Consider the following 24,720-nt stretch of genomic DNA (forward strand, 5'->3'; position numbering starts at 1 on the left):
TCAGTGTAGATAGAGTCAGTCATAATAATCTGAACACACATCTGTATCAGTGTAGACAGTCAGTCATTATCTGAACACACATCTGTATCAGTGTATCAGCGTCAGTCATTATAATCTGAACACACATCTGTATCAGTGTAGACAGTCAGTCATTATAATCTGAACACACATCTGTGTCAGTGTAGACAGAGTCAGTCATTATAATCTGAACACACATCTGTATCAGTGTAGACAGAGTCAGTCATTATAATCTGAACGCACATCTGTATCAGTGTAGACAGCGTCAGTCATAATAATCTGAACACACATCTGTATCAGTGTAGACAGCGTCAGTCATTATAATCTGAACACACATCTGTATCAGTGTAGACAGCGTCAGTCATTATCTGAACACACATCTGTATCAGTGTAGACAGCGACAGTCATTATAATCTGAACACACATCTGTATCAGTGTAGACAGCGTCAGTCATTATCTGAACACACATCTGTATCAGTGTAGACAGCGTCAGTCATTATCTGAACACACATCTGTATCAGTGTAGACAGAGTCAGTCATTATAATCTGAACACACATCTGTATCAGTGTAGACAGAGTCAGTCATTATAATCTGAACACACATCTGTATCAGTGTAGACAGAGTCAGTCATTATAATCTGAACACACATCTGTATCAGTGTAGACAGCGTCAGTCATTATCTGAACACACATCTGTATCAGTGTAGACAGAGTCAGTCATAATAATCTGAACGCACATCTGTATCAGTGTAGACAACGTCAGTCATTATAATCTGAACACACATCTGTATCAGTGTAGACAGAGTCAGTCATTATAATCTGAACACACATCTGTATCAGTGTAGACAGCGTCAGTCATTATAATCTGAACACACATCTGTATCAGTGTAGACAGCGTCAGTCATTATAATCTGAACACACATCTGTATCAGTGTAGACAGCATCAGTCATTATAATCTGAACACACATCTGTATCAGTGTAGACAGCGTCAGTCATAATAATCTGAACACACATCTGTATCAGTGTAGACAGCGTCAGTCATTATAATCTGAACACACATCTGTATCAGTGTAGACAGTGACAGTCATTATAATCTGAACACACATCTGTATCAGTGTAGACAGAGTCAGTCATTATTATCTGAACACACATCTGTATCAGTGTAGACAGCGTCAGTCATTATTATCTGAACACACATCTGTATCAGTGTAGACAGCGTCAGTCATTATAATCTGAACACACATCTGTATCAGTGTAGACAGCGACAGTCATTATAATCTGAACACACATCTGTATCAGTGTAGACAGCGACAGTCATTATAATCTGAACACACATCTGTATCAGTGTAGACAGCGTCAGTCATTATAATCTGAACACACATCTGTATCAGTGTAGACAGCGACAGTCATTATAATCTGAACACACATCTGTATCAGTGTAGACAGCGACAGTCATTATAATCTGAACACACATCTGTATCAGTGTAGACAGCGTCAGTCATTATAATCTGAACACACATCTGTATCAGTGTAGACAGCGACAGTCATTATAATCTGAACACACATCTGTATCAGTGTAGACAGCATCAGTCATTATAATCTGAACACACATCTGTATCAGTGAATCAGCGACAGTCATTATAATCTGAACACACATCTGTATCAGTGTAGACAGCGACAGTCATTATAATCTGAACACACATCTGTATCAGTGTAGACAGCGACAGTCATTATAATCTGAACACACATCTGTATCAGTGTAGACAGCGACAGTCATTATAATCTGAACACACATCTGTATCAGTGTAGACAGCATCAGTCATTATAATCTGAACACACATCTGTATCAGTGTAGACAGCGACAGTCATTATAATCTGAACACACATCTGTATCAGTGAATCAGCGACAGTCATTATAATCTGAAATCAGATTTCTCATCTCATGACAACTTTAATCACTAGCAAATCACAGAAGAAAAAAAAACCTATAATTGCAGAAGTAAAAACTGTGTAATTGCAGGGGCATCGTTGCTGAGTATTGAGGACTCGGTCGAATCCCAGTTTATCATTCAGAATGTGGAGATCTTGCAGGATGGAATCAAATCCTTCTGGATTGGCTTGCACCGCAGCCATTCAGGTTAGAAACGTACTTAATCCAGCAAACACAATACTCAAAATGATCTCAGAACACCCTCTGATAGTGTGTGTGTTGCAGGTGAATGGATGTGGGTGGATAACACGGTGGTGGATTACACGAACTGGAAGCCCCGGATGCCCAGTGGTGTTAGTCAGTGTGTGGAAGTGCAGTCGAACACTGGGATGTGGAACACTGCTCACTGCAGCGCTTACAGGCCTTATATCTGCAAGACTGCAAAAGGTTAGTTATCCAAGCACATATACAAATGCAACTTTAATAGATTATTTTTCCATTCAGTTTAATAGTAATAAACATGTACAAATATGTCTTTATATTTCAGTTATACCACCAACAGAGAAACCATCGATACCACGTATGTATCTACATTTCATTAAGTAAGGGATAATGTACATCCAGCCGGTTGTTATCTCAGAATAAACCCGACAGGGTGATCAGGATCAGGTCTTCATTAGCCTGAAGGGGGTTTATTCTGAGATAACAACAGGCTGGATGTACATTATCCCGCTTATTGCACGCCTTCTTGCCACATAAGTGAACAATTAGACACGAAATATTGATCTGAGTTGAAATATTTTATTAGCTCTTTAAACGCAAAGCTTCCGCGGAAAGAGCAGTTTCAGCGGCAAGATCAAACTAGACGGACATTTAAGAGATACTGTATACAGTCAAACCACTTATTACACAGCATTTTGCCACATAAATAATTATGGAAATAAGATACACTGAACAAAATTATAAACGCAACACTTTTGTTTTTTCCCCCATTTTTCATGAGCTGAACTCAAAGAGCTAAGACTTTTTTTATGTACACAAAAGGCCTAATTCTCTCAAATATTGTTCACAAATCTGTCTAAATCTGTGTTAGTGAGCACTTCTCCTTTGCCAAGATAATCCATCCACCTCACAGGTGTGGCATATCAAGATGCTGATTAGACAGCATGATTATTGCACAGGTGTGCCTTAGGCTGGCCACAATAAAAGGCCACTCTAAAATGTGCAGTTTTACTGTATTGAGGGGGTCCGCGGGGTCCGAAAACCAGTCAGTATCTGGTGTGACCACCATTTGCCTCACGCAGTGCAACACATCTCCTTTGCATAGAGTTGATCAGGTTGTTGATTGTGGCCTGTGAAATGTTGGTCCACTCCTCTTCAATGGCTGTGCGAAGTTGCTGGATATTGGCAGGACCTGGAACACGCTGTCGTATACGCCGATCCAGAGCATCCCAATGCTGTGCATTATCATGCTGCAACATCAGGTGATGGTCGTGGATGAATGGCACAACAATGGGCCTCAGGATCTCGTCACTGTATCTCTGTGCATTCAAAATGCCATCAATGAAATGCACCTGTGTTCGTTGTCCATAACATACGCCTGCCCATACCATAACCCCACCGCCACCATGGGCCACTCGATCCACAACATTGACATCAGCAAACCGCTCACCCACACGACGCCATACACGCTGTCTGCCATCTGCCCTGTACAGTGAAAACTGGGATTCATCTGTGAAGAGAACACCTCTCCAAGGTGCCAGATGCCATCGAATCTGAGCATTTGCCCACTCAAGTCGGTTACGACGATAAAGTGCAGTCAGGTCGAGACCCGATGAGGACGACGAGCATGCAGATGAGCTTCCCTGAGATGGTTTCTGACAGTTTGTGCAGAAATTATTTGGTTATGCAAACCGATTGTTGCAGCAGCTGTCTGGGTGGCTGGTCTCAGACGATCTTGGAGGTGAAGATGCTGGATGTGCTGGGCTGGTGTGGTTACACGTGGTCTGCGGTTGTGAGGCCGGTTGGATGTACTGCCAAATTCTCTGAAACGCCTTTGGAGACGGCTTCTGGTAGAGAAATGAACATTCAATTCATGGGCAACAGCTCTAGTGGACATTCCTGCAGTCAGCATATCAATTGCACACTCCCTCAAAACTTGTGACATCTGTGGCATTGTGCTGTGTGATAAAACTGCACATTTTAGAGTGGTCTTTTATTGTGGCCAGCCTAAGGCACACCTGTGCAATAATCATGCTGTCTAATCAGCATCTTGATATGCCACACCTGTGAGGTGGATGGATTATCTCGGCAAAGGAGAAGTGCTCACTAACACAGATTTAGACAGATTTGTGAACAATATTTGAGAGAATTAGGCCTTTTGTGTACATACAAAAAGTCTTAGATCTTTGAGTTCAGCTCATGAAAAATGGGGGCAAAAACAAAAGTGTTGCGTTTATAATTTTGTTCAGTGTATATTGATTTGAGATGAAACTTTTTTTAAATCGTTTGTATCTTATAATCCAACAGTGTACAAAACAAGCAGCTGCGTTTGAATGAAACAAGAGAGAGCGAGTTCACGATACTGGATGGCATAATTAAATAACTGTACAAGAAATATTGATTTGACTGAGTTTTAATATTTTATTAGCTCACCAAATGCAAAACTTCCACGAAGAAAAAACGTTCCTGACTTCAGTGACCCGGATGTGTTTCTGTTCTTAGCGGTTGTTATCGGGGAATAATATACCGTTAGATAGCGCGATTGACCAATCAGAATCAAGCATTCCACAGAGTCATGTAATAATTTAAAGTAATTATAATTAGGGCTGTCAAAGTTTACACATTAATTGATAAGATGAATGAAATGCTGGATGCTGTTTGGTGTTGCAGTCGCTGTGGTGGAAGAGGCTCCTCACGGCTCGGCGGGAATCGCAGTCGGGGTCGTGCTGGTCATAATCGCGGTGGCAGGACTCGCCGCATTTCTGTTCATCAAGAGGAGCCCGAGGCCTGTGTTTGGAGAGTGTACGTTTGACAACAGCCTCTACTTCAACTCGGACCTCACACGGCCTCCAGCCACTATTGACACAAAGGGACTAGTCGCCAACATCGAACAGAATGAGCAAGCTTAACACACACACACACACACACACACACACACACACACACACACACACACACACACACACACACACACACACACACACTGTGTTGCACTGACCCGGATCGCACATCTTCAAGAGTGCTTTCTTTTGGAAAGTATCTATTGTGTAAAAACATATTTTAAAAAGCAGTTTTACATATTTAGAAATATTCTAAATATTACAGCACATCAATGGAACGATACATTTTAATTCAGCCTAAGCGGACAGGAGAAACAGTGACAGCTTTTGGAAACTCTGAATCAGTTGAACCCATTGCTTCACAAAATGAAACGCCTCTCGCTAGTTGGTAAAACCTGCAAATGTGACGAGAACACAGTCCAAACATGTATAATGACACTTTACAACCAATTGCAAATTAAAGTATATCTATTAAATGTAATCTACAAATCATTAAATATCATTAAATATAAAGTGTGTGTATAATTTGTGTTCTTTTTTATTACTTGCTTAGTTTGTTTCTTGAGAGGGCTTGGCTAATCAGGCCATTCATTATCATTATGATTCTGTGAGTCAGTGGTTCTCAGCCAGGGGCCCGGGGCCTCAAGGTGAACTCAATTATTTAACATTAGATAAAACAAGCCGCAGTGTGTAGAAATGACCCCTTCAGGACTGGAATAATATCAGACATATCATTCACACTCACACTTGGTTTTATTGTGATCTAGTGACATATGGACAGTTTTCAGAATTGTTTGTTTGTTTGTTTGACACCATGGCAGCATCTGTGGCTATTTTCATGATTTGGAAACTATATTAGGTGTTTAAAATCTTAAAACTATATTTGGTTAAAAATGGTTAAAAATACTTTGGAAGACATTTTTGGTTAAAAATAATAGTATTACAGTTTTTTCCGATTGCTAAACAACAGTGAGCACAACTGGAGCTACATGTGCAAAACTCTAACTACAGTCTGCACTACCAACAGTCACCTGAGCTAAACAGTTCACATCACCTGCAAAACTCACTCCAAGCAACACAACTCTTAACACACGGCTCAAACCGGCTCAGTGCAGCCAAACACTGGCACAACCCTCACTGAGATAACACACACTGGCACAACCCTCACTGAGATAACACACACTGGCACTCAGAACACACTGAGATAACACACACTGTCACTCAGAACACACTGAGATAACACACACTGTCACTCAGAACACACTGAGATAACACACACTGTCACTCAGAACACACTGAGAGTAAACACACTCGCATCAAACACCAATACAGAAAATACTAACTTTTCATCTTTACAGTTTGAACAATTTCATACAACTTTGAAGTGACTTCATACAAAGTAATATTTTCTTAAAAGAAAAGAGTGACATTCTTTCACATGATTTATTTAAATTTTTAGAACATAATTCTTTAAGGTAAATGAAAACGAGCAGTTTGCTTCAATAGTCTGTAGTAATTTACGGAATTACAGTAATGAGAAAAAAAGGTAGAAACTAAAAGTACATACTGTAATTGGAACAAATAATTGAGGGGCTAATCCTGCCTCTCTCTAGCATCAGGACACAGGCTTCATCAACATCAGATCCCATCAAAACCCGTCTTCCCTGTTCCATTTCCAAAATTAGTCTTTCTGAGCTCTACCTATATATATTATAGGTAGATATGTTAATGTAGATAATGATATGTTGAGTTTTTTGACATGTTGAGGTTTTTCTTTTTTTATTATTGTTGAGGGGGCAGGAAATATAAGATATTCTTCACCCTGCCTCCTTTTCATCATGGTTTTTTATAAATTCTATATATGAGGATGATGAAGTAAGTTATGTTGGAAAAATATCCATGAATGAAATAAACATAAACATAAACATATATATATATGTGTGTGTGTGTTCACTAACAAGTCTAAAACAAGACACCTGCTTAGCCTTTCAGCTGAAATTGCAATCAGCAGTGTGTGAAAGGCACAAGGCTGAACTCTCTTCTGTTGTGAATGTGTGGTTCACAGGTTTGACAGCAGTGTGTTAGCATTAGAACAAAGTGCTGTAAATCCACAGTGTTGTGCAGGTTGTGGTTAAAGTCATGGGATGAGTGTGTAGAGTTTTGAAAACTGTGTTCAAGCAATGAAAAACTAACTAGAGTTTGGTCCACATGAGCTGCTGCTGTGCAGACTGTAGAGTTTTGCACATGTGACTCCAGTCGTGCCCACTGTCCTTTAGCAATCGGAAAAAACTGTAACTGAATAAAATAGTTTTCTCACGAGGTGAAACCTGTGCTTCTGAAAAGCATCCTGAAACATCCACACTAAACACCAGACACGGAACACAGGAAACACTGGGAAATAAATACACAGGGTAACAGGGAACAGGTGTGGGTAGTGAATCGCCATGGCAACAGACAGGGGAACCAAAGGGACTACACAACTAGATACAAGAAGTCAAAACAAACAGGGAACATGTAACACAGATCCCCCTACCCACTGAAATACATCATGTTTTCAGTTTTTCATAATATTTCTATGTTTTAATATTTGTTTTGTACTTTTATATCTAATAACTGCATTTCCCCTTATTTGACATGTGTAATGTCCTAATGATGTCAGTTTCTGTATGAGTTCACACAGCTTTGGGTCAAACTACCAGATTAACTCACCAGTCACACCAATTCACATGACGTGTGTGTGTGTGTGTGTGTGTGTGTGTGTGTGTGTGTGTGTGTGTGTGTGTGTGTGTGTGTGTGAGAGAGTGTGTGTGTGTGTGTGTGTGTGTGATGATATCTGACTACAGGCAGAATTAGCTGAGATTGGAGCACCACATGACACACTGAGAACGGACGGCTCAGATCAGATGCTCCTCATGAGGAAACTGCTCAAACTAACGTCACAAACACACGCGACTCTTTACTGTCGAACACAAAAGAATCATCACTGTTAGAAAATATATGATCAAAAAGTTATGACAACATCTTAACTATCTTAACTAAATATCACATCGTATGACATGTCAACTTCAAAATCAACTTTAAAAAAATATATATATATACAAGCTTCAAAGTCAGTTTAATGTCATTTAAGTTGATTGAACTTTTTTTTTTTTTACAGTGTGGAAATTAAGGTTTGCATGAGTGTGTGTTAAACTACAGGATAAACAATAGAAGCCCAAGTGAGTGAGTGAGTGAGAGTGTGTGTGTGTGTGTGTGTGTGTGTGTGTGTGTGTGTGTGTGTGTGTGTGTGTGTGTGTGTGTGTGTGTGTGTGTGTGTGTGTGTGTGTGTGTGTGAAACTACAGGATAAACAATAAAGCCCAAGTGTGTGTATGTGAGTGAGAGTGTGTGCGTGTTTGTTTGTGTGTGTGTGTGTGTGTGTGTGTGTGTGTGTGTGTGTGTGTGTGTGTGTGTGTGAGTGAGTGAGTGAGTGAGTGAGTGAGTGCGTGAGAGAGTGAGTGTGTGTGTGTGAGAGTGAGTGAGTGAGTGAGAGTGTGTGTGTGTGAGTAGGTGTGTGTGTGTGTGTGTGTGTGTGTGTGTGTGAGGTAGTAAGTATGTGTGTCTGAGAGTGTGTGTGAGAGTGAGTGAGTGAGTGTGTGTGTGTGTGTGTGTGAGGGAGTAAGTATGTGTGTCTGAGAGTGAGTGTGTGTGTGAGAGAGAGTGTGTGTGTGTGTGTGTGTGTGTGTGTTGGATTAGCTTCCTCACATGACTTTTAAACGTGGAAACACCGCAGGACTCAAAATCCCTAAGAATGAATCAGGAGAAAGATTGTATAACATTATACAAACACTGATTTCCTTCCAAAAAATATAACAATTTACTTTTACTTACAAAAAAGAAAGAAAGAAAAAAGAAGTGCTAAAGTGAGCAGATGTCGGCCTTCTAAATCTCTCAGCTGAATGAAGCTCTGTCCTCATAGACGGAGAATGATCTGAAGCAGATTCACAGATATGATCTAAACACGTTACTAACACTTAATTATGAACAGAGAAACTTATTTCTGAATTATCTCTGAATGTTTAAAACATCAACTTAAATGTTTTAAAAGCCTTTCTTCTTGGTTATGTGAACGTTAAGGAGCAGTCCATGTATAATTCTTTATGAGAGCATTACTTTTAAATGTTCTCTGAACGTCCCGACACTGAAAAAACGTCCAACTACAACATTTCAGAATCAAACGCTTCATGAACGATGTATAAATGATGTTTTTGCCACACAGAACTGTTACACAGCCATAACGGCATTAAACAGTATATTTCACTTAAACACACAGTGTGTGGCACGAGGACAGGTCTAACACAAGCTCATATCTGAGACCATAACTGTAAAACAAATCAATTACAACACGATTTTAACATTTTGTATAGTTATTTTTTTTAATGGAATATTGCAGTGTTTATTAAAAATTGTTATTTAATGCATTAAAATGTGTCTATATAGGCTTTCTGATGTGTATAGGGGGAAAACACAGAAAATATGATTATCCTATTCTGAGAACTGCCATATAACCCTAACCCTCGGATCGCAACAATAAAGATGAAGACTGACTCTGATATTTACCTGATTCGAGAATGTTTATTTTAATTTTAAATAAATCTCTGAAAGTTTTGACCAAACGGCTCGAAGGCTCTATCTCTAAACCCGTCCTGTCGTTCTCAGATCTGCTATAGCCTGAGGACAGGTGGATGCGGGAGTGATGATGTTATAATAATGAGTACATTTGTGTTCAGAACATTCTCAGCTGAAGATCACATTATGATGCTGCTGAACTGAAGGTGAAGCGTGTTCTGTGTGTCAGTGAGTGCGCGGAATGTTCGCGGTCACGCGGGGATCAGGGATGCTGGAGTCACGCGCACGCGCTCAGCCGTAGCCTTATATAAACTCCTGCAGGATATTAATAATAATTCCTCCAAACACTGGATCTGCAGCGAGTGGCCGAGGAGCAGCAAAACCTCCACCGGTCTGGAGCCGGAACTTTTGCTGTAGTTTTGAAGATAATTTGGATATTGCTGATTGCGTTCGACACTGTTTGATTTATTAATTATTTTTTACCTGGCTATTTTTGAGACCTTTTCCGAAGGTTTCTTGGAGACTATTTGTATACTTATTGATTTCTTTTGAGATTGTCCTGATGTGGCGATTGTGTGGAGGTATGCTGCTGCTCGTGCACGTGCTGGTGCTCGTTAGCGCTCAATTCCCGCGCGCGTGCGTGACGCCGGAGGGCCTCAGGAGCGCGCAGTGCTGCCCGTCCCCGTTGGGTCTGGAGAACGACCCGTGTGGCACGAGCTCCGGGCGCGGGAACTGCGTGGATGTGAGTGCAGATGCGCGTGCACACGGGCCTCAGTACCCCTACGACGGACGCGATGATCGCGAGCGTTGGCCCTTGCGCTTCTTCACGCGCGCGTGTCGCTGTAACGGGAACTTCAGCGGCTTTGACTGCGGGCACTGCAAACACGGACTCACCGGAGACGCGTGCGAGCGGCGCGTGCCCGTGGGTCAGGGAAACTCACTCTATCTGTGTTCAACAGCCCTGCTGAAACACCTGCTTACAGGGATAGTTCACAAAAATTAAAATTAGCCCATGATTTACTCATCCTCAAGTTATCCTAAGTGTATGTGGCTTTCTTCTTTCTTACAACTCAGATTGTATTCGTCTGAAAGAAGAATGTGGGTGAGTAAATCATGGGATAATTTTCCTTTTTGGGTGAACTACTCATTAACCAGAGGACCTGTCTTGGTAAAATAGATTCACATGGTAGTTTGTTGGCCAACTTCAGTAGATGTTCTGGTGAAACCGTGACTAAAACCAGCATTAACCAACATGGATCATGTTGAGTTTGGCCTGGTGGTATTTTCAGCAGGGAACTGTCAATATTTAATATAACGTTTATTTAATTATACATAAGTATAAATTATGCGTAAAATATTAATATACATTTTAAATGATTATGATTGTCCAGTGCGGAGGAATGTGATGCAGCTCAGCGCGGAGGAGAAGCGCGCGTTCGTGAACGCGCTGGACCAGGCCAAGCGCGCGACCCACCCGGACCTCGTGATCGCGACTCGCCGGTATCCCGAGATCTTCGGGCCGGACAACAACACGGTTCAGTTCGAGAACATCAGCATCTATAACCTGTTCGTGTGGTCCCACTATTACTCGGTCAGCAAGACGTTCCTCGGGCCCGCGCAGGACAGCTTCGGCGGGGTGGACTTCAGTCACGAGGGGCCCGGGTTCGTCACGTGGCACCGGTACCATTTACTGCAGCTCGAGCGGGACATGCAGGTACTGTTGATCATTTGCGTCATCTTGAACATTTTAATATTGTGTTGCGTAGAAAATTGAATGAGAAGCTATTCAATTGTGTGGTAAAGTGGAAAAGGCTTGGACAAATCATAAATAAATAAATAAAAAACCTGTAAGATAAGAAATAAATAAATTGATAAAAGTGTGATTAAAAAATATATGTAAAAAAAAAAAAAAAACTTTTGATATATATGATAAAAATTAACTAAATAATAAATAACACATTTAACAGAAAAAAATAATAATATTTGTTTGATTTTAGATTTAAACATTTTCAGTGCATACGTTTGTTTATAAAAGAGAGGTGCTTCTTAAGTTTTAGGATGGGGACAATATTTGGAGGTCCATGTCTATATTGAAAAGCCATGATCTAGGTGAAACCTAGCCCACTTAATGAGCTCACAGGTAAATCATGTTTATAAAATAAACCAGCAGTCAGGACTTTGGTATAAACGCTTTTACAGAGCAGTTTTATTTAACAAGTGCCTTATAGACATAAAAGACACCTAGTCATCAACAGAACAAAATAAACCAACCCAGGCAGTACACTGAGTTACAAGTGGAGTGAAGAAATTAATACTCAAAACAAACCATTAATTCACCACAGCATTTACCTATATGTGACACCCTCACACCAAACCACTGCATCCAATGAAAGTAAACACCACACGTGCGCCCACTGTCCCTCAAGTGCACCCGCCTGGGAAAAGAACAAACAAAAACACATTTAAACAAACAACTCCACAATCCTTCATTCCATTCTCATTTCCCTACAAATGTCATCAAAGAGGGACTCACTCGACATTTGCTTGTCACACTTAAAACAGTTTCACGCGAGTTCAAGAACTCATTAAAACCTCATATTAGATAAAGACAGTAAGAAACAAAACTCTAAACAGATAACAATCGGTGCCAGTCCTTGTTTTAGTAACTTGTGCTTTCCACTGATATATTAATCATCAGCCCCGCTCATGCAGAATCACAATGCTTGTTTTAGCAGTTTGCATTATACACTGAATCAGCTCGCCCCAGAACAAACAAAGAGCCCAGCTTCCCATTCACCTTCTCGTCTACTGATCGTTTGTCTCACTTTAAATATGTTGTTTCACCTGGTCTTAATTGGTGTGATTATTAATTCTAACACCCTTACCAGTCATGCCCCACACAATTCTTCCCCAGGTCCTAGTGTCCCCCTCTCTGCCACATAGGGAAGCGTGTTCCAAAAATCCTTCTTTACACACTTCCAACTGAAATCCTGTTTATGTTGGAATTCCCCTTTGGATCCGTTGCAGATCCCTTCCAATGATCTGTGATTGTAGATCGATACTCCAGATACTAATTATCCGTGAACCGTTATGTGATAATCAGAGTAATGGAAAGGAACACACAGATTCACCCTTTCTGCGCGGAACATGTGATTAAGCGTTTAACACACAGTCTCACACAAAGACTCGTCTGTCTCAGAGCCGGAGCCTCACAGCGCTTCATCACTGAAGGTTGTTCAAATGTCAAATTCTCCTTGTTTTTGAGAGCTAGAACGAGATGGCATTGTGCCTCTGCTTCAGAATCAGGATGTAAATCTGGGCATAATTACTGTGATCTGACGGGTTTCTCCGATAATTACTGTGATCAGACGGGTTTCTCCAGATAATTACTGTGACCTGACGGGTTTCTCCAGATAATTACTGTGATCTGACGGGTTTCTCCAGATAATTACTGTGAACTGACGGGTTTCTCCAGATAATTACTGTGATCTGACGGGTTTCTCCAGATAATTACTGTGATCTGACGGGTTTCTCCAGATAATTACTGTGATCTGACGGGTTTCTCCAGATAATTACTGTGATCTGACGGGTTTCTCCAGATAATTACTGTGATCTGACGGGTTTCTCCAGATAATTACTGTGAACTGACGGGTTTCTCTCAGATAATTACTGTGATCTGACGGGTTTCTCCAGATAATTACTGTGATCTGACGGGTTTCTCTCAGATAATTACTGTGATCTGACGGGTTTCTCTCAGATAATTACTGTGATCTGACGGGTTTCTCTCAGATAATTACTGTGATCTGACGGGTTTCTCCAGATAATTACTGTGAACTGACGGGTTTCTCTCAGATAATTACTGTGATCTGACGGGTTTCTCTCAGATAATTACTGTGATCTGACGGGTTTCTCTCAGATAATTACTGTGATCTGACGGGTTTCTCTCAGATAATTACTGTGATCTGACGGGTTTCTCTCAGATAATTACTGTGATCTGACGGGTTTCTCCAGATAATTACTGTGATCTGACGGGTTTCTCTCAGATAATTACTGTGATCTGACGGCTTTCTCCGATAATTACTGTGATCTGACGGCTTTCTCCGATAATTACTGTGATCTGACGGGTTTCTCTCAGATAATTACTGTGATCTGACGGGTTTCTCCGATAATTACTGTGATCTGACGGGTTTCTCCAGATAATTACTGTGATCTGACGGGTTTCTCTCAGATAATTACTGTGATCTGACGGGTTTCTCCGATAATTACTGTGATCTGACGGGTTTCTCTCAGATAATTACTGTGATCTGACGGGTTTCTCTCAGATAATTACTGTGATCTGACGGCTTTCTCCAGATAATTACTGTGATCTGACGGCTTTCTCCAGATAATTACTGTGATCTGACGGGTTTCTCTCCGATAATTACTGTGATCTGACGGGTTTCTCTCAGATAATTACTGTGATCTGACGGGTTTCTCCGATAATTACTGTGATCTGACGGGTTTCTCTCAGATAATTACTGTGATCTGACGGCTTTCTCTCAGATAATTACTGTGATCTGACGGGTTTCTCTCCGATAATTACTGTGATCTGACGGGTTTCTCTCAGATAATTACTGTGATCTGACGGGTTTCTCCGATAATTACTGTGATCTGACGGGTTTCTCTCAGATAATTACTGTGATCTGACGGGTTTCTCTCAGATAATTACTGTGATCTGACGGGTTTCTCTCAGATAATTACTGTGATCTGACGGGTTTCTCTCAGGACATGTTGGAAGATCCGAGCTTCGCGCTGCCATACTGGAACTTCGCGATCGGCGGGAGTGTGTGTGACGTCTGCACGGATGATCTGATGGGCGCGCGCAGCTCCTTCGACACCAACTCCATCAGCTCCAACTCCATATTCTCACGCTGGAGGGTCGTGTGTGAGAGCGTGGAGGACTACGACACGCTGGGGACCATCTGCAACAGTGAGATCCCATCGCCAGGAGCATAACTATAGCCATAACTATACTAGCGTTCACACAAGAAACCATAACTATAGCCATAACTATACTAGCGTTCAAACCAGGAACCATAACTATAACCATAATACTAGCGTTCATACGAGAAACCATAACTATAACCATAACTATACTAGCGTTCAAACCAGGAACCATAACTATAATCATAACTATACTAGCGTTCACACCAAAAACTATATCCATAACTATATCAGCATTCACATCAGCTTTCTGTTTATTCTGCAGTTTTGTCGCCTGTCTCTTTAAATGCTTGCGCTCTTAAAGCTGGATGGATTCTTATTGGCTGTCAGTGTTTTTATCATTCATCGATCTAATAGTGTTTCCAATGATATCACTATAGTTGTGGTTAAATAATCATTTGTATTTAGAATGATTTTTAGAGCGATATCTTTATCTTTATAATGTGAACGAGCCTTTAGAGCTGTTACTGTAAGATTATTTAGGATGTATATAATGTTTTTCCTAAATGTTTGACTGTTTCTTGTCATTCACAGTGAGACTTTCCCATAGCAGACCCTGAATGATTAATTACCATAACAATAATTGTCGCAACATTTGAAAACATTTGAAAACATTAACATTTTACTCCTAAAAATGCGGTAAAAATAAATATATTTTTGTCTGTTGACAGTATTTTCTGATTTATGGAGTGATAAAAAGAGAAATCCAAAATCCCCTCTATAAAAACCTTTAACTCTTAATATGTCAACAAAATCAAACATAAATTTTGAATCTGGTTTTATCCAGTGTTCAGAAATGTGCTGGAAATGTATTCAAATTAGTGCATATTTGCATATTTAAACATAACATTTCACTTGAAACAAAAAACAATCGTCTTAATGTACTGTGACTGAAGTCTTGCCTTGAAAAGAACATTAGAATAAAAATTCAAGAAAGATTACAAATGCATTTTTTATTACAAATTCTGCACAATACGACCAGCAACATTCATTTCATATTTACTTTAATCATAAACTTCTCTATATTGAGTGAATATTATAGTCGAGTCCCAAAATAGATAAATAGCCCTGGATAAGATGCAGTAGGCATTTTTGAGGAAAAGTACTTCAAGTGTTGTTTCTATATGATTTTTAGGTGCTGAATCCATTTCTGCCGTATAACAAGTTGTAAAAACATCACTGTTTTGGCATAAACAATAAAAACAAAATGGCTGCCAAAAAAAAAAAAAAAGTTTAGACATTAAACATTATAACTAAACTATGCATTCTCAGAATATTTAAACATGTAAACAATGAAAAAACAACATTAACATGAAAGGGACAGGTTTTAATGGCTGCTGGAATTATGCCAATGTACCAAGGTACACTGGGAAGCATATATCAGTGGAAATATGCAATTATGCCCAGCCCGAAGGGGGGAACTTGGAATACACATGACCCCAGGGGGCTGCATATTGAGAATCACTGGGGTGTCCAGCCGCAGGTGGAATATTTCAAACCCAGGGGTGGCAAGGTGGCTTGCCGAGGGAAAGACACATGCTCAGAGAGGCTTACAGTGGACTACACACGTGGGGGTCGCCCAGAGGCTGTGTTAGGTGTCGCCCAGCCTGCAGCTCTACAGATGTCTGTTAGCGAGGCGCCATGCGCTAGAGCCCAAGAGGATGCCACACTCCGGGTGGAGTGGGCCGTCACACCAAGGGGGCATGGTCAACCTTGCTGCTGGTAAGCCAAAGCAATGGCGTCCACTATCCAGTGAGACAACCTTTGCTTGGAGAGAGCCTTTCCCTTCAGCTTCCCACCATGACAGACAAAGAGCTGGTCTGAAGTCCTGAAACACTGCGTTCTGTCTACATAAGCATGGAGGGTGCGTACTGGACAGAGCAGTGCCAAGGCTGGGTCTGCCTCCTCCGAGGGCAGCGCTTGCAGGTTCACCACCTGGTCTCGAAAGGGTGTGGTGGGAACCTTGGGCACATATCCAGGCCGGGGTCTCAGGATCACGAGTTAGCCGGTCCAAATTCCAGGCACGCTTCGTCAACCGAAAATGCCTGCAGGTCCCCTACCCTCTTGATGGAGGCCAATGCAACCAGGAACACTGTCTTCATTGACAGGAACTTAAGCTCCACTGATTGCAGAGGCTCAAAGGGAGCACTCTGCAGGGCAGTTAAAACCACTGAGAGGTCCCAAGAGGGAACGAGAGGAGGGCGGGGAGGATTCAGTCTCCTCGCTCCTCTCAGGAAACTGATGATCAGGTCGTGCTTTCCAATGGACTTACCATCAACTGCATCATGATGTGTGGCAATGGCGGCACCATACACTTTCAGGGTGGAGGGAGACAGCCTTCGCTCCAACCCTTCTTGCAGGAAGGAAAGCACGACACTGATCAGGCCTTTCGTGGGTTCTTGAAGTTTAGAAGAACACCAGTTGACGAAGAGGTTCCACTTCAACGCATAGGCATGTCTCGTGGACGATGCTCTAGCGGAAGTGATGGTAGCCACCACCGCTGGTGGTAGGGTACTCAAACCTGCCTCGTCCCGTCCAGGAACCACACATGGAGATTTCAAAGATCGGGACGAGGGTGCCATAGGGTGCCCCGTCCCTGAGAAAGCAGGTTCTTTCTCAGAGGAATTGGCCAGGGAGGTGCTGTCGCGAGGAGTACTAGTTCTTGGAACCAGGTGCGGTTGTGCCAATTATTAAATTACCTGCTCCTCGTCCTCCCTGATCTTGCGCAAAGTCTGCGCAAGAAGGCTCACTGGGGGAAACGCATACTTGCAGAGGCCCCGCGGCCAGCTGTGCGCCAGTGCATCCGTGCCGAGCGTGCCCTCGGTCAGAGAATAAAACAGGTCGCAGTGGGACGTGTCGTAAGAGGCAAACAGATCTACCTGTGCGTCCAGCGAGAGGCCGAAACCGAGACAGATCGGCTGCACGGTTCAGGTCTCCCGGGATATAAATGGCTCGAAGCGACCTCAGATGCTTCTGACTCCATATGAGGAGGTGGCGGGCGAGTTGCGACATACGACGGGAGCGCAGACCACCTTGTCGGTTGATGTACGCTACTGTGGTGGTATTGTCTGATCGGACTAATACGTGCTGACCCCTGAGCAATGCACAGAAGTGGTGCAGGGCGAGACGTACAGCCTGCAACTCGAGGCAATTGACATGCGAAAGGCGCTGGGGTCTTGTCCAGGAGCCCGCGGCAGCATGTCCATTGCACATGGCGCCCCAGCCCATTGTGGAGGCATCTGTTGATATAACAACATGCCAGGAAAATCGCCCATAGAAGGTCTGACGGCAGGTCGAAGTCACTGGGACTCGGAGCGTGCCGTGTTGCCATGCACACCTCGGGACTTGATCGCGAAGCGGTCTCATATGAAGCAAACCGAGCGACGTTACTGCGGCTGCGGATGCCATAAGCCCCAGGAGCCTCTGAAGTAGTTTCAGTGGAACCGCACTCTTGCCCTCGAACTGACGAAGGCAAGTTAGCAGTGACTGCGCGCGCTCGCTCGTAAGCTGCGCGCACATGGCGACCGAGTCGATTTCCATACCGAGAAAAGAGATCCTCTGCACGGAGCAGAGTTTGCTCTTCTCCCAGTTGACCCGAAGGCCCAGACAAGCTAGGTGCCGGAGCACTAGGTCCCTGTGTTCGCAAACCTTGTCTCGAGAGTGAGCTAGGATCAGCCAGTCGTCGAGAGGAACAAGGGCTGCCTCGACAACCTTCGTGAAGACGCGAGGAGACAGGGCTAGCCCGAAAGGGAGAACCGCGTACTGGTATGCCTGCCCCTCAAATTATTTATATATATATATATATATATATATATATATATACTGGTATGCCTCATTTGCATATGTAAACATGACATTTCAGAAAACTTGTAATACAAAAAATGTCTGTCTCTATGTAAGTGAAAAACTGGAAAGGTTTTATGGTGATATCTATAACTTAAAAATGTTACCCTATCCACCTGTAGTGTTTCGGCTGTGAATAATGCACCTATTGTTTCAATAACAATTACAAGAAAATGGGACCCTTACTTCAATGTTATACGGTGGATCCTTATTCAGGAGACATTGAACTTTCTAAAAATGTGGTATAACAACTTTTCCTCAAAAATGCCTACAGGGTTACACAATCTTGAAGATTCGGACCTGACTATTAAGGATATATCAGTATTTTTCTGTTTCTTGTGAACAATTAATATTGTTATCGTTATCAGTATTATTAACATCAGGCTTATTATTATTATTATCATTATTAATATTATTAGTAGTATTATTGTTATTATTATTAGAATTATTTTTATTACTATTTTGTTAGTAATAATATTATCATTATCATCATCATCATCATCATCATCAATAATATTGTTTATGAATATAATTTTGGTTTATTAATATTATTATAATTTTTTATTTATTTTTATTATTTTTATGAAGTACTATTGCAATGATCATTGTTATTAATGTGAGTGTTATGGTTGTGTGAGGTTCGGAGAGCAGTCCGATCCGCAGGAACCCTGGCGGTAACGTTGCGCGGCCGATGGTGCAGCGGCTGCCGGAGCCTCAGGATGTGGCGTCGTGTTTAGAGCTCAACGCCTTCGACTCGCCACCCTTCTACTCCACCTCGTCTGGCAGCTTCAGGAACAGCATCGAGGGTGAGACGCGCACAGTGAACTCTAGTTGACTCTGGTGAACTTTAGTGAACTCTAGTGAACTCTAGTTGACTCTGGTGAACTTTAGTGAACTCTAGTGAACTCTAGTTGACTAGTAAACTTTAGTTAACTCTAGTAAACTCTAGTGAACTCTAGTAAACTCTAGTGAACTCTAGTGAACTCTAGTTGACTCTGGTGAACTTTAGTGAACTCTAGTGAACTCTAGTTGACTAGTAAACTTTAGTTAACTCTAGTAAACTCTAGTTGACTCTGGTGAACTTTAGTGAACTCTAGTCCAGCTCCTGTGTGTGTGTGTATTAGTCTTGTTAAGCCTCTGTTATACTTTCCACGACCGCGAGGGTCCGCTAGGGTCCGCATGACGTAAAAATCGTCATCGGGGGTGCGCGCGGAGGCTCCTTGCAGACATCCGCGTGCCTCCCATTTTTTGTGACCGCGCGGTCAAAAGGGCGCGCGTTCATTAGGTTAAAACTGCGAAAGAGATGGAAATAACATGGACGCCGAATTTGAAGAGAGGCTGTGCGATGAAGTCCATCGTTACCCGCACCTCTACAATCCATCTTTAAAGGAACATAAAGACAGCCAGATGTGCAATAATTAAATGAATTTACGTTCACCGAGCGGACCTCAGCAGAAAGTATAAATACAAGTAGTCCGCGTCCGAGCTGTGCGCAGCTGTCGTGAACGCGTCCAAACTAGAGTATAACAGAGGCTTTAGGGTACAGCGCTCCTGAGGGGAACTATGACCCTGCGGTGCGCAGTCTGCATAACCTGAACTCTAGCGAACTCTAGTTGACTCTAGTGAACTCTAGTCCAGCTCCTGTGTGTGTGTGTGTGTGTGTGTGTGTGTGTGTGTCAGTCTTGTTAGGGTGCAGCGCTCCTGAGGGGAACTTTGACCCTGTGGTGCACAGTCTGCATAACCTGAACTCTAGTCCAGCTCCTGTGTGTGTGTGTGTGTGTGTGTTAGTCTTGTTAGGGTACAGCGCTCCTGAGGGGACTATGACCCTGCGGTGCGCAGTCTGCATAACCTGAACTCTAGTTAACTCTAGTGAACTCTAGGTGTGGTGTTGTCTTGTTAGGTTACAGCGCTCCTGAGGGGACTATGACCCTGCGGTGCGCAGTCTGCATAACCTGAACTCTAGTTAACTCTAGTGAACTCTAGGTGTGGTGTTGTCTTGTTAGGTTACAGCGCTCCTGAGGGGAACTATGACCCTGCGGTGCGCAGTCTGCATAACCTGGCTCATCTGTTCCTGAACGGGACGGGTGGTCAGACTCATCTCTCGCCCAATGACCCCGTGTTCCTGCTGCTGCACACCTTCACTGACGCCATCTTTGACGAGTGGCTGCGCAGACACAGTCCAGGTGAGGCCCTCCGTCACTGTTAATCGTGGAGGATCGGCTAGAGGTTAACGTGTGTGTGTGTGTGTGTTCCTCCAGACGCCTCTGTCTATCCGCTGGAAAACACCCCCATCGGCCACAACAGGGAGTTTAACATGGTGCCCTTCTGGCCGCCGGTGACCAACGCAGAGATGTTCCTCACAGCGCCGGAAAACCTGGGATACTCCTATGAGATTGAGTGGCCAGGTCAGCTTCATTATTATTATTATTATTTATGATCATCATTATTATTATTGTTTATGATTATTTATTTATTTATTTTATATGATGATGATGATTATTAATATTATTTATGATCAGTCAACTCTAGTGAACTCTAGTCAAATCTAGTACACTCTAGTTGACTAACTAGTTGACTAGTGAACTCTAGTTGACTCTAGTAAACTCTAGTTGACTCATGTGCTTTGGTGAACTAGTTGACTAGTGAACTCCAATGACTTGTGAACTCTAGTTGACTCTAGTAAACTCTAGTTGACTCATGTGCTTTGGTGAACTAGTTGACTAGTGAACTCCAATGACTTGTGAACTCTAGTTGACTCTAGTAAACTCTAGTTGACTCATGTGCTTTGGTGAACTAGTTGACTAGTGAACTCTAGTTGACTGGTGAACTCTAGTTGACTCTAGTGAACTAGTTGACTCATGTGCTTTGGTGAACTAGTTGACTAGTGAACTCTAATGACTTGTGAACTCTAGTTGACTCTAGTTGACTCTAGTAAACTCTGGTTGACTCTAGTTGACTAGTGAACTCTAGTTGACTCTAGTAAACTCTAGTTGACTCTAGTTGACTAGTGAACTCTAGTTGACTCTAGTAAACTCTAGTTGACTCATGTGCTTTGGTGAACTAGTTGACTAGTGAACTCTAGTTTGACTAGTGAACTCTAGTTGACTCTAGTAAACTCTAGTTGACTCATGTGCTTTGGTGAACTAGTTGACTAGTGAACTCTAGTTGACTCTAGTTGACTAGTGAACTCTAGTTGACTCTAGTAAACTCTAGTTGACTCATGTGCTTTGGTGAACTAGTTGACTAGTGAACTCTATTTGACTCAAGTGAACTCTAGTTGACTCAAGTGAACTCTAGTTGACCAGTGAACTCTAGTTGCCCCTAGTAAACTCTAGTTGCCCCTAGTAAACTCTAGTTGACTCTAGTTAACTCTAGTTGACTCTAGTGAACTTTGGTGAACTAGTTAACTAGTGAACTTTAGTGAATTCTAGTGGACTCAAGTGAACTTTAGTGAACTCTAGTAAACTTTAGTGAACTCTATTGAACTAGTTAACTTCAGTGAATTCTAGTTGACTAGTGAACTCTAGTAAACTTTAGTGAACTCCAGTAAACATTAGATAACTCTAGTTGACTAGTGAACTCTAGTTGACTCTAGTAAACTTTGGTGAACTAGTTGACTAGTGAACTTTAGTGAACTCTACTGGACTCTAGTGAACTCTAGTTGACTCTAATGAACTTAAGTGAACTTTAGTGAACTCTAGTTGACTCGAGTGAACTTTAGTTGACTCGAGTGAACTCTAGTTGACTAATGAACTTAAGTGAACTTTAGTGAACTCTAGTTGACTCGAGTGAACTTTAGTGAACTCTAGTTGACTCGAGTGAACTCTAGTAGACTTAAGTGAACTCTAGTTGACTCTAATGAACTCAAGAACATTTTAGTGAACTCTGTTTGACTCGAGTGAACTTCAGTGAACTCTAGTACACTTTAGTGAACTCTAGTTGACTAGTGATCTCTAGTGAACTTTGACGAAACTTAACTCTATTTGACTATAGTGAACTCTAGTAAACTTTAGTGAACTCTAGTTAACTCTAGTGAACTTTAACTCTAGTTGACTCTTGTAAACTTTAGTGAACTCTAGTTAACTCGTAAAATTTGGTGAACTCTAGTTGACTCAAATGAACTCTACTCGAGTGAACTAGATGACTATAGTGAACTCTAAACAAAAGGGAACTGGAGCGCTGCTGAAATCCCTTGTATCCTCCGGTGCTCTTGGAAGGGTAATAATTGAAAAAAACGTAGGAAAAAATCCAAGTGTCAACACCCTGATGAAGGCCAGTGGGCCGATACGCGTTGGTGTTTAAAATATATATATTTGACTTGGATTTTTTCCTAAGTTTTTTTCAATTATTACCCTTCCAAGAGCACCGGAGGATACAAGGGATTTCAGCAGCGCTCCAGTTCCCTTTTGTTTAGAGTTCACTATAGTCATCTAGTTCACTCGAGTCAACTAGTTCACTCGAGTCAACTAGTTCACTCGAGTAGAGTTCACTCGAGTCAACTAGAGTTCACCAAATTTTACGAGTTAACTAGAGTTCACTAAAGTTTACAAGAGTCAACTAGAGTTAAAGTTCACTCGAGTTAACTAGAGTTCACTAAAGTTTACTGGAGTTCACTGAAGTTCACTCGAGTTAAACAGAGTTCACTAAAAATTTCTTGAGTTCATTAGAGTCAACTAGAGTTAAGTTTCATCAAAGTTCTAACTCTAGTTGACTCGAGTGAACTAGATGACTGTAGTGAACTCTAGTTGACTAGTAAACTTTAGTGAACTCTAGTTAACTCATAAACTTTGGTGAACTCTAGTTGACTCAAGTGAACTTTAGGTGACTAGTGAAATAGATGACTCTAGTGAAATAGATGACTCTAGTGAACTCTATTTGACTCTAGTTAACTCTAGTTGACTAGTGAACTCTAATCAACTCTGCTGAACTCAAATAAACTTAAGTGAACTAGTGAACTCTAGTTGACTCAAATAAACTTTGGTGAACTCTAGTTGACTCTAGTGAAATAGATGACTCTAGTGAACTCTAGTTGACTTTAGTGAACTCTAATCAACTCTAGTGAACTCAAATAAACTTTAATCAACTCTAGTGAACTAGATGACTCTAGTGAACTCAAATAAACTTTGATGAACTCTAGTTGACTCGAGTAAACTCTAGTTGACTCAAATGAAATAGATGACTCTAGTGAAATAGATGACTCTAGTGAACTCTATTTGACTCTAGTTAACTCTAGTTGACTAGTGAACTCTAATCAACTCTGCTGAACTCAAATAAACTTAAGTGAACTAGTGAACTCTAGTTGACTCAAATAAACTTTGGTGAACTCTAGTTGACTCTAGTGAAATAGATGACTCTAGTGAACTCTAGTTGACTTTAGTGAACTCTAATCAACTCTAGTGAACTCAAATAAACTTTAATCAACTCTAGTGAACTAGATGACTCTAGTGAACTCAAATAAACTTTGATGAACTCTAGTTGACTCGAGTAAACTCTAGTTGACTCAAATGAAATAGATGACTCTAGTGAACACTAAGGTATAAAATGCTGTTGATGTGTGATTGTCTCATTTTCAGCTCGTCCTCTCACACTGACCCAGATCATCACCGTAACCGTGGTTGCCGCCCTCATCGCTGTGGCGATTATTTTCGCCGCCACCACGTGTGTCATGAGGTCGCGCTCCTATAGGACGGAGGGTCGGCAACCGTTGCTTGGAGACCATTATCAGCGCTACGACGACCACAACAAAACACAGTCTGTAGTGTAAACACTGATAATATGATCTCAAACAGGTACAAGCCTTTACTATGACGAACAGAAGATGACACTCATAAAACTACATGATATCACTGAAATAATGTGAAATAATCACAACAACTTCCATTAAAGCTATGTACAAAATATATTTGGACATTATTTAATAGTTTATTGTGAATATTTTAAAGTATCATACTAATAAGACTGAAATAAACCACTAACAAACTGAAGTGTAGCGAGTGTCTGTGGTGTTTCCTCATTCCGCCGCTAGATGGCGCTACTGCTTCACCAGGTGAAAATGCTCACAGCAAATGCATGAATACACATTTAACTGAGCGACCTTTGCAAAACATAACTGGCAAAAACATTTGCAAGACATAACATTATTTAAAGGTTGTCGCTTAGAATATTTCATCTTAATCTGCGTCATCATAATAAAAAATATAAAGCAATAATAATCAGTTTAAAGTAATGCAGTTTAAAGTAATGTTTCTTAATTTCACCACTGGATGGCGCTGCTGTT

At 41.6% G+C, this 24,720-nt stretch overlaps 2 protein-coding genes across 2 annotated transcripts in view; both read left to right on the plus strand.

The window, feature by feature from the left end:
* mrc1a (mannose receptor, C type 1a) overlaps window positions 1–5,114 on the plus strand; it is a 38,566-nt gene extending 33,452 nt beyond the window's left edge. Inside the window, exons 27-30 of the mRNA XM_084405433.1 lie at window positions 2,040–2,156; window positions 2,235–2,396; window positions 2,497–2,529; window positions 4,842–5,114. Coding sequence (XP_084261559.1) covers window positions 2,040–2,156; window positions 2,235–2,396; window positions 2,497–2,529; window positions 4,842–5,080 — 551 coding nt within the window. The 3' untranslated portion in view covers window positions 5,081–5,114. The remainder of the gene's footprint in view (window positions 1–2,039; window positions 2,157–2,234; window positions 2,397–2,496; window positions 2,530–4,841) is intronic.
* Window positions 5,115–9,953: 4,839 nt separating this feature from the next.
* Window positions 9,954–24,431, plus strand: tyrp1a (tyrosinase-related protein 1a). Its single transcript, XM_084405444.1, has 7 exons — window positions 9,954–10,543; window positions 11,009–11,331; window positions 14,382–14,586; window positions 19,082–19,249; window positions 20,447–20,626; window positions 20,702–20,848; window positions 24,017–24,431. Exons 1-7 carry the CDS (start codon window positions 10,180–10,182, stop codon window positions 24,205–24,207), a joined length of 1,578 nt encoding a protein of 525 aa, XP_084261570.1. The 5' UTR covers window positions 9,954–10,179; the 3' UTR covers window positions 24,208–24,431.
* The last annotated feature ends 289 nt before the right edge of the window (window positions 24,432–24,720 follow it).

Source organism: Rutilus rutilus (genome assembly GCF_951802725.1).
Source record: "Rutilus rutilus genome assembly, chromosome: 3".
In the NCBI taxonomy this organism is placed as follows: domain Eukaryota; kingdom Metazoa; phylum Chordata; class Actinopteri; order Cypriniformes; family Leuciscidae; genus Rutilus; species Rutilus rutilus.

Coding starts and splice junctions, on each gene's coding strand:
- tyrp1a (XM_084405444.1), top strand. CDS start 10,180: ATGTGGCGATTGTGTGGAGGTATGCTGCTGCTCGTGCACGTGCTGGTG. Junction 14,587..19,081: donor GCTGGGGACCATCTGCAACA/GTGAGATCCCAT, acceptor TGGTTGTGTGAG/GTTCGGAGAGCAGTCCGATC. Junction 20,849..24,016: donor CTATGAGATTGAGTGGCCAG/GTCAGCTTCATT, acceptor TCTCATTTTCAG/CTCGTCCTCTCACACTGACC.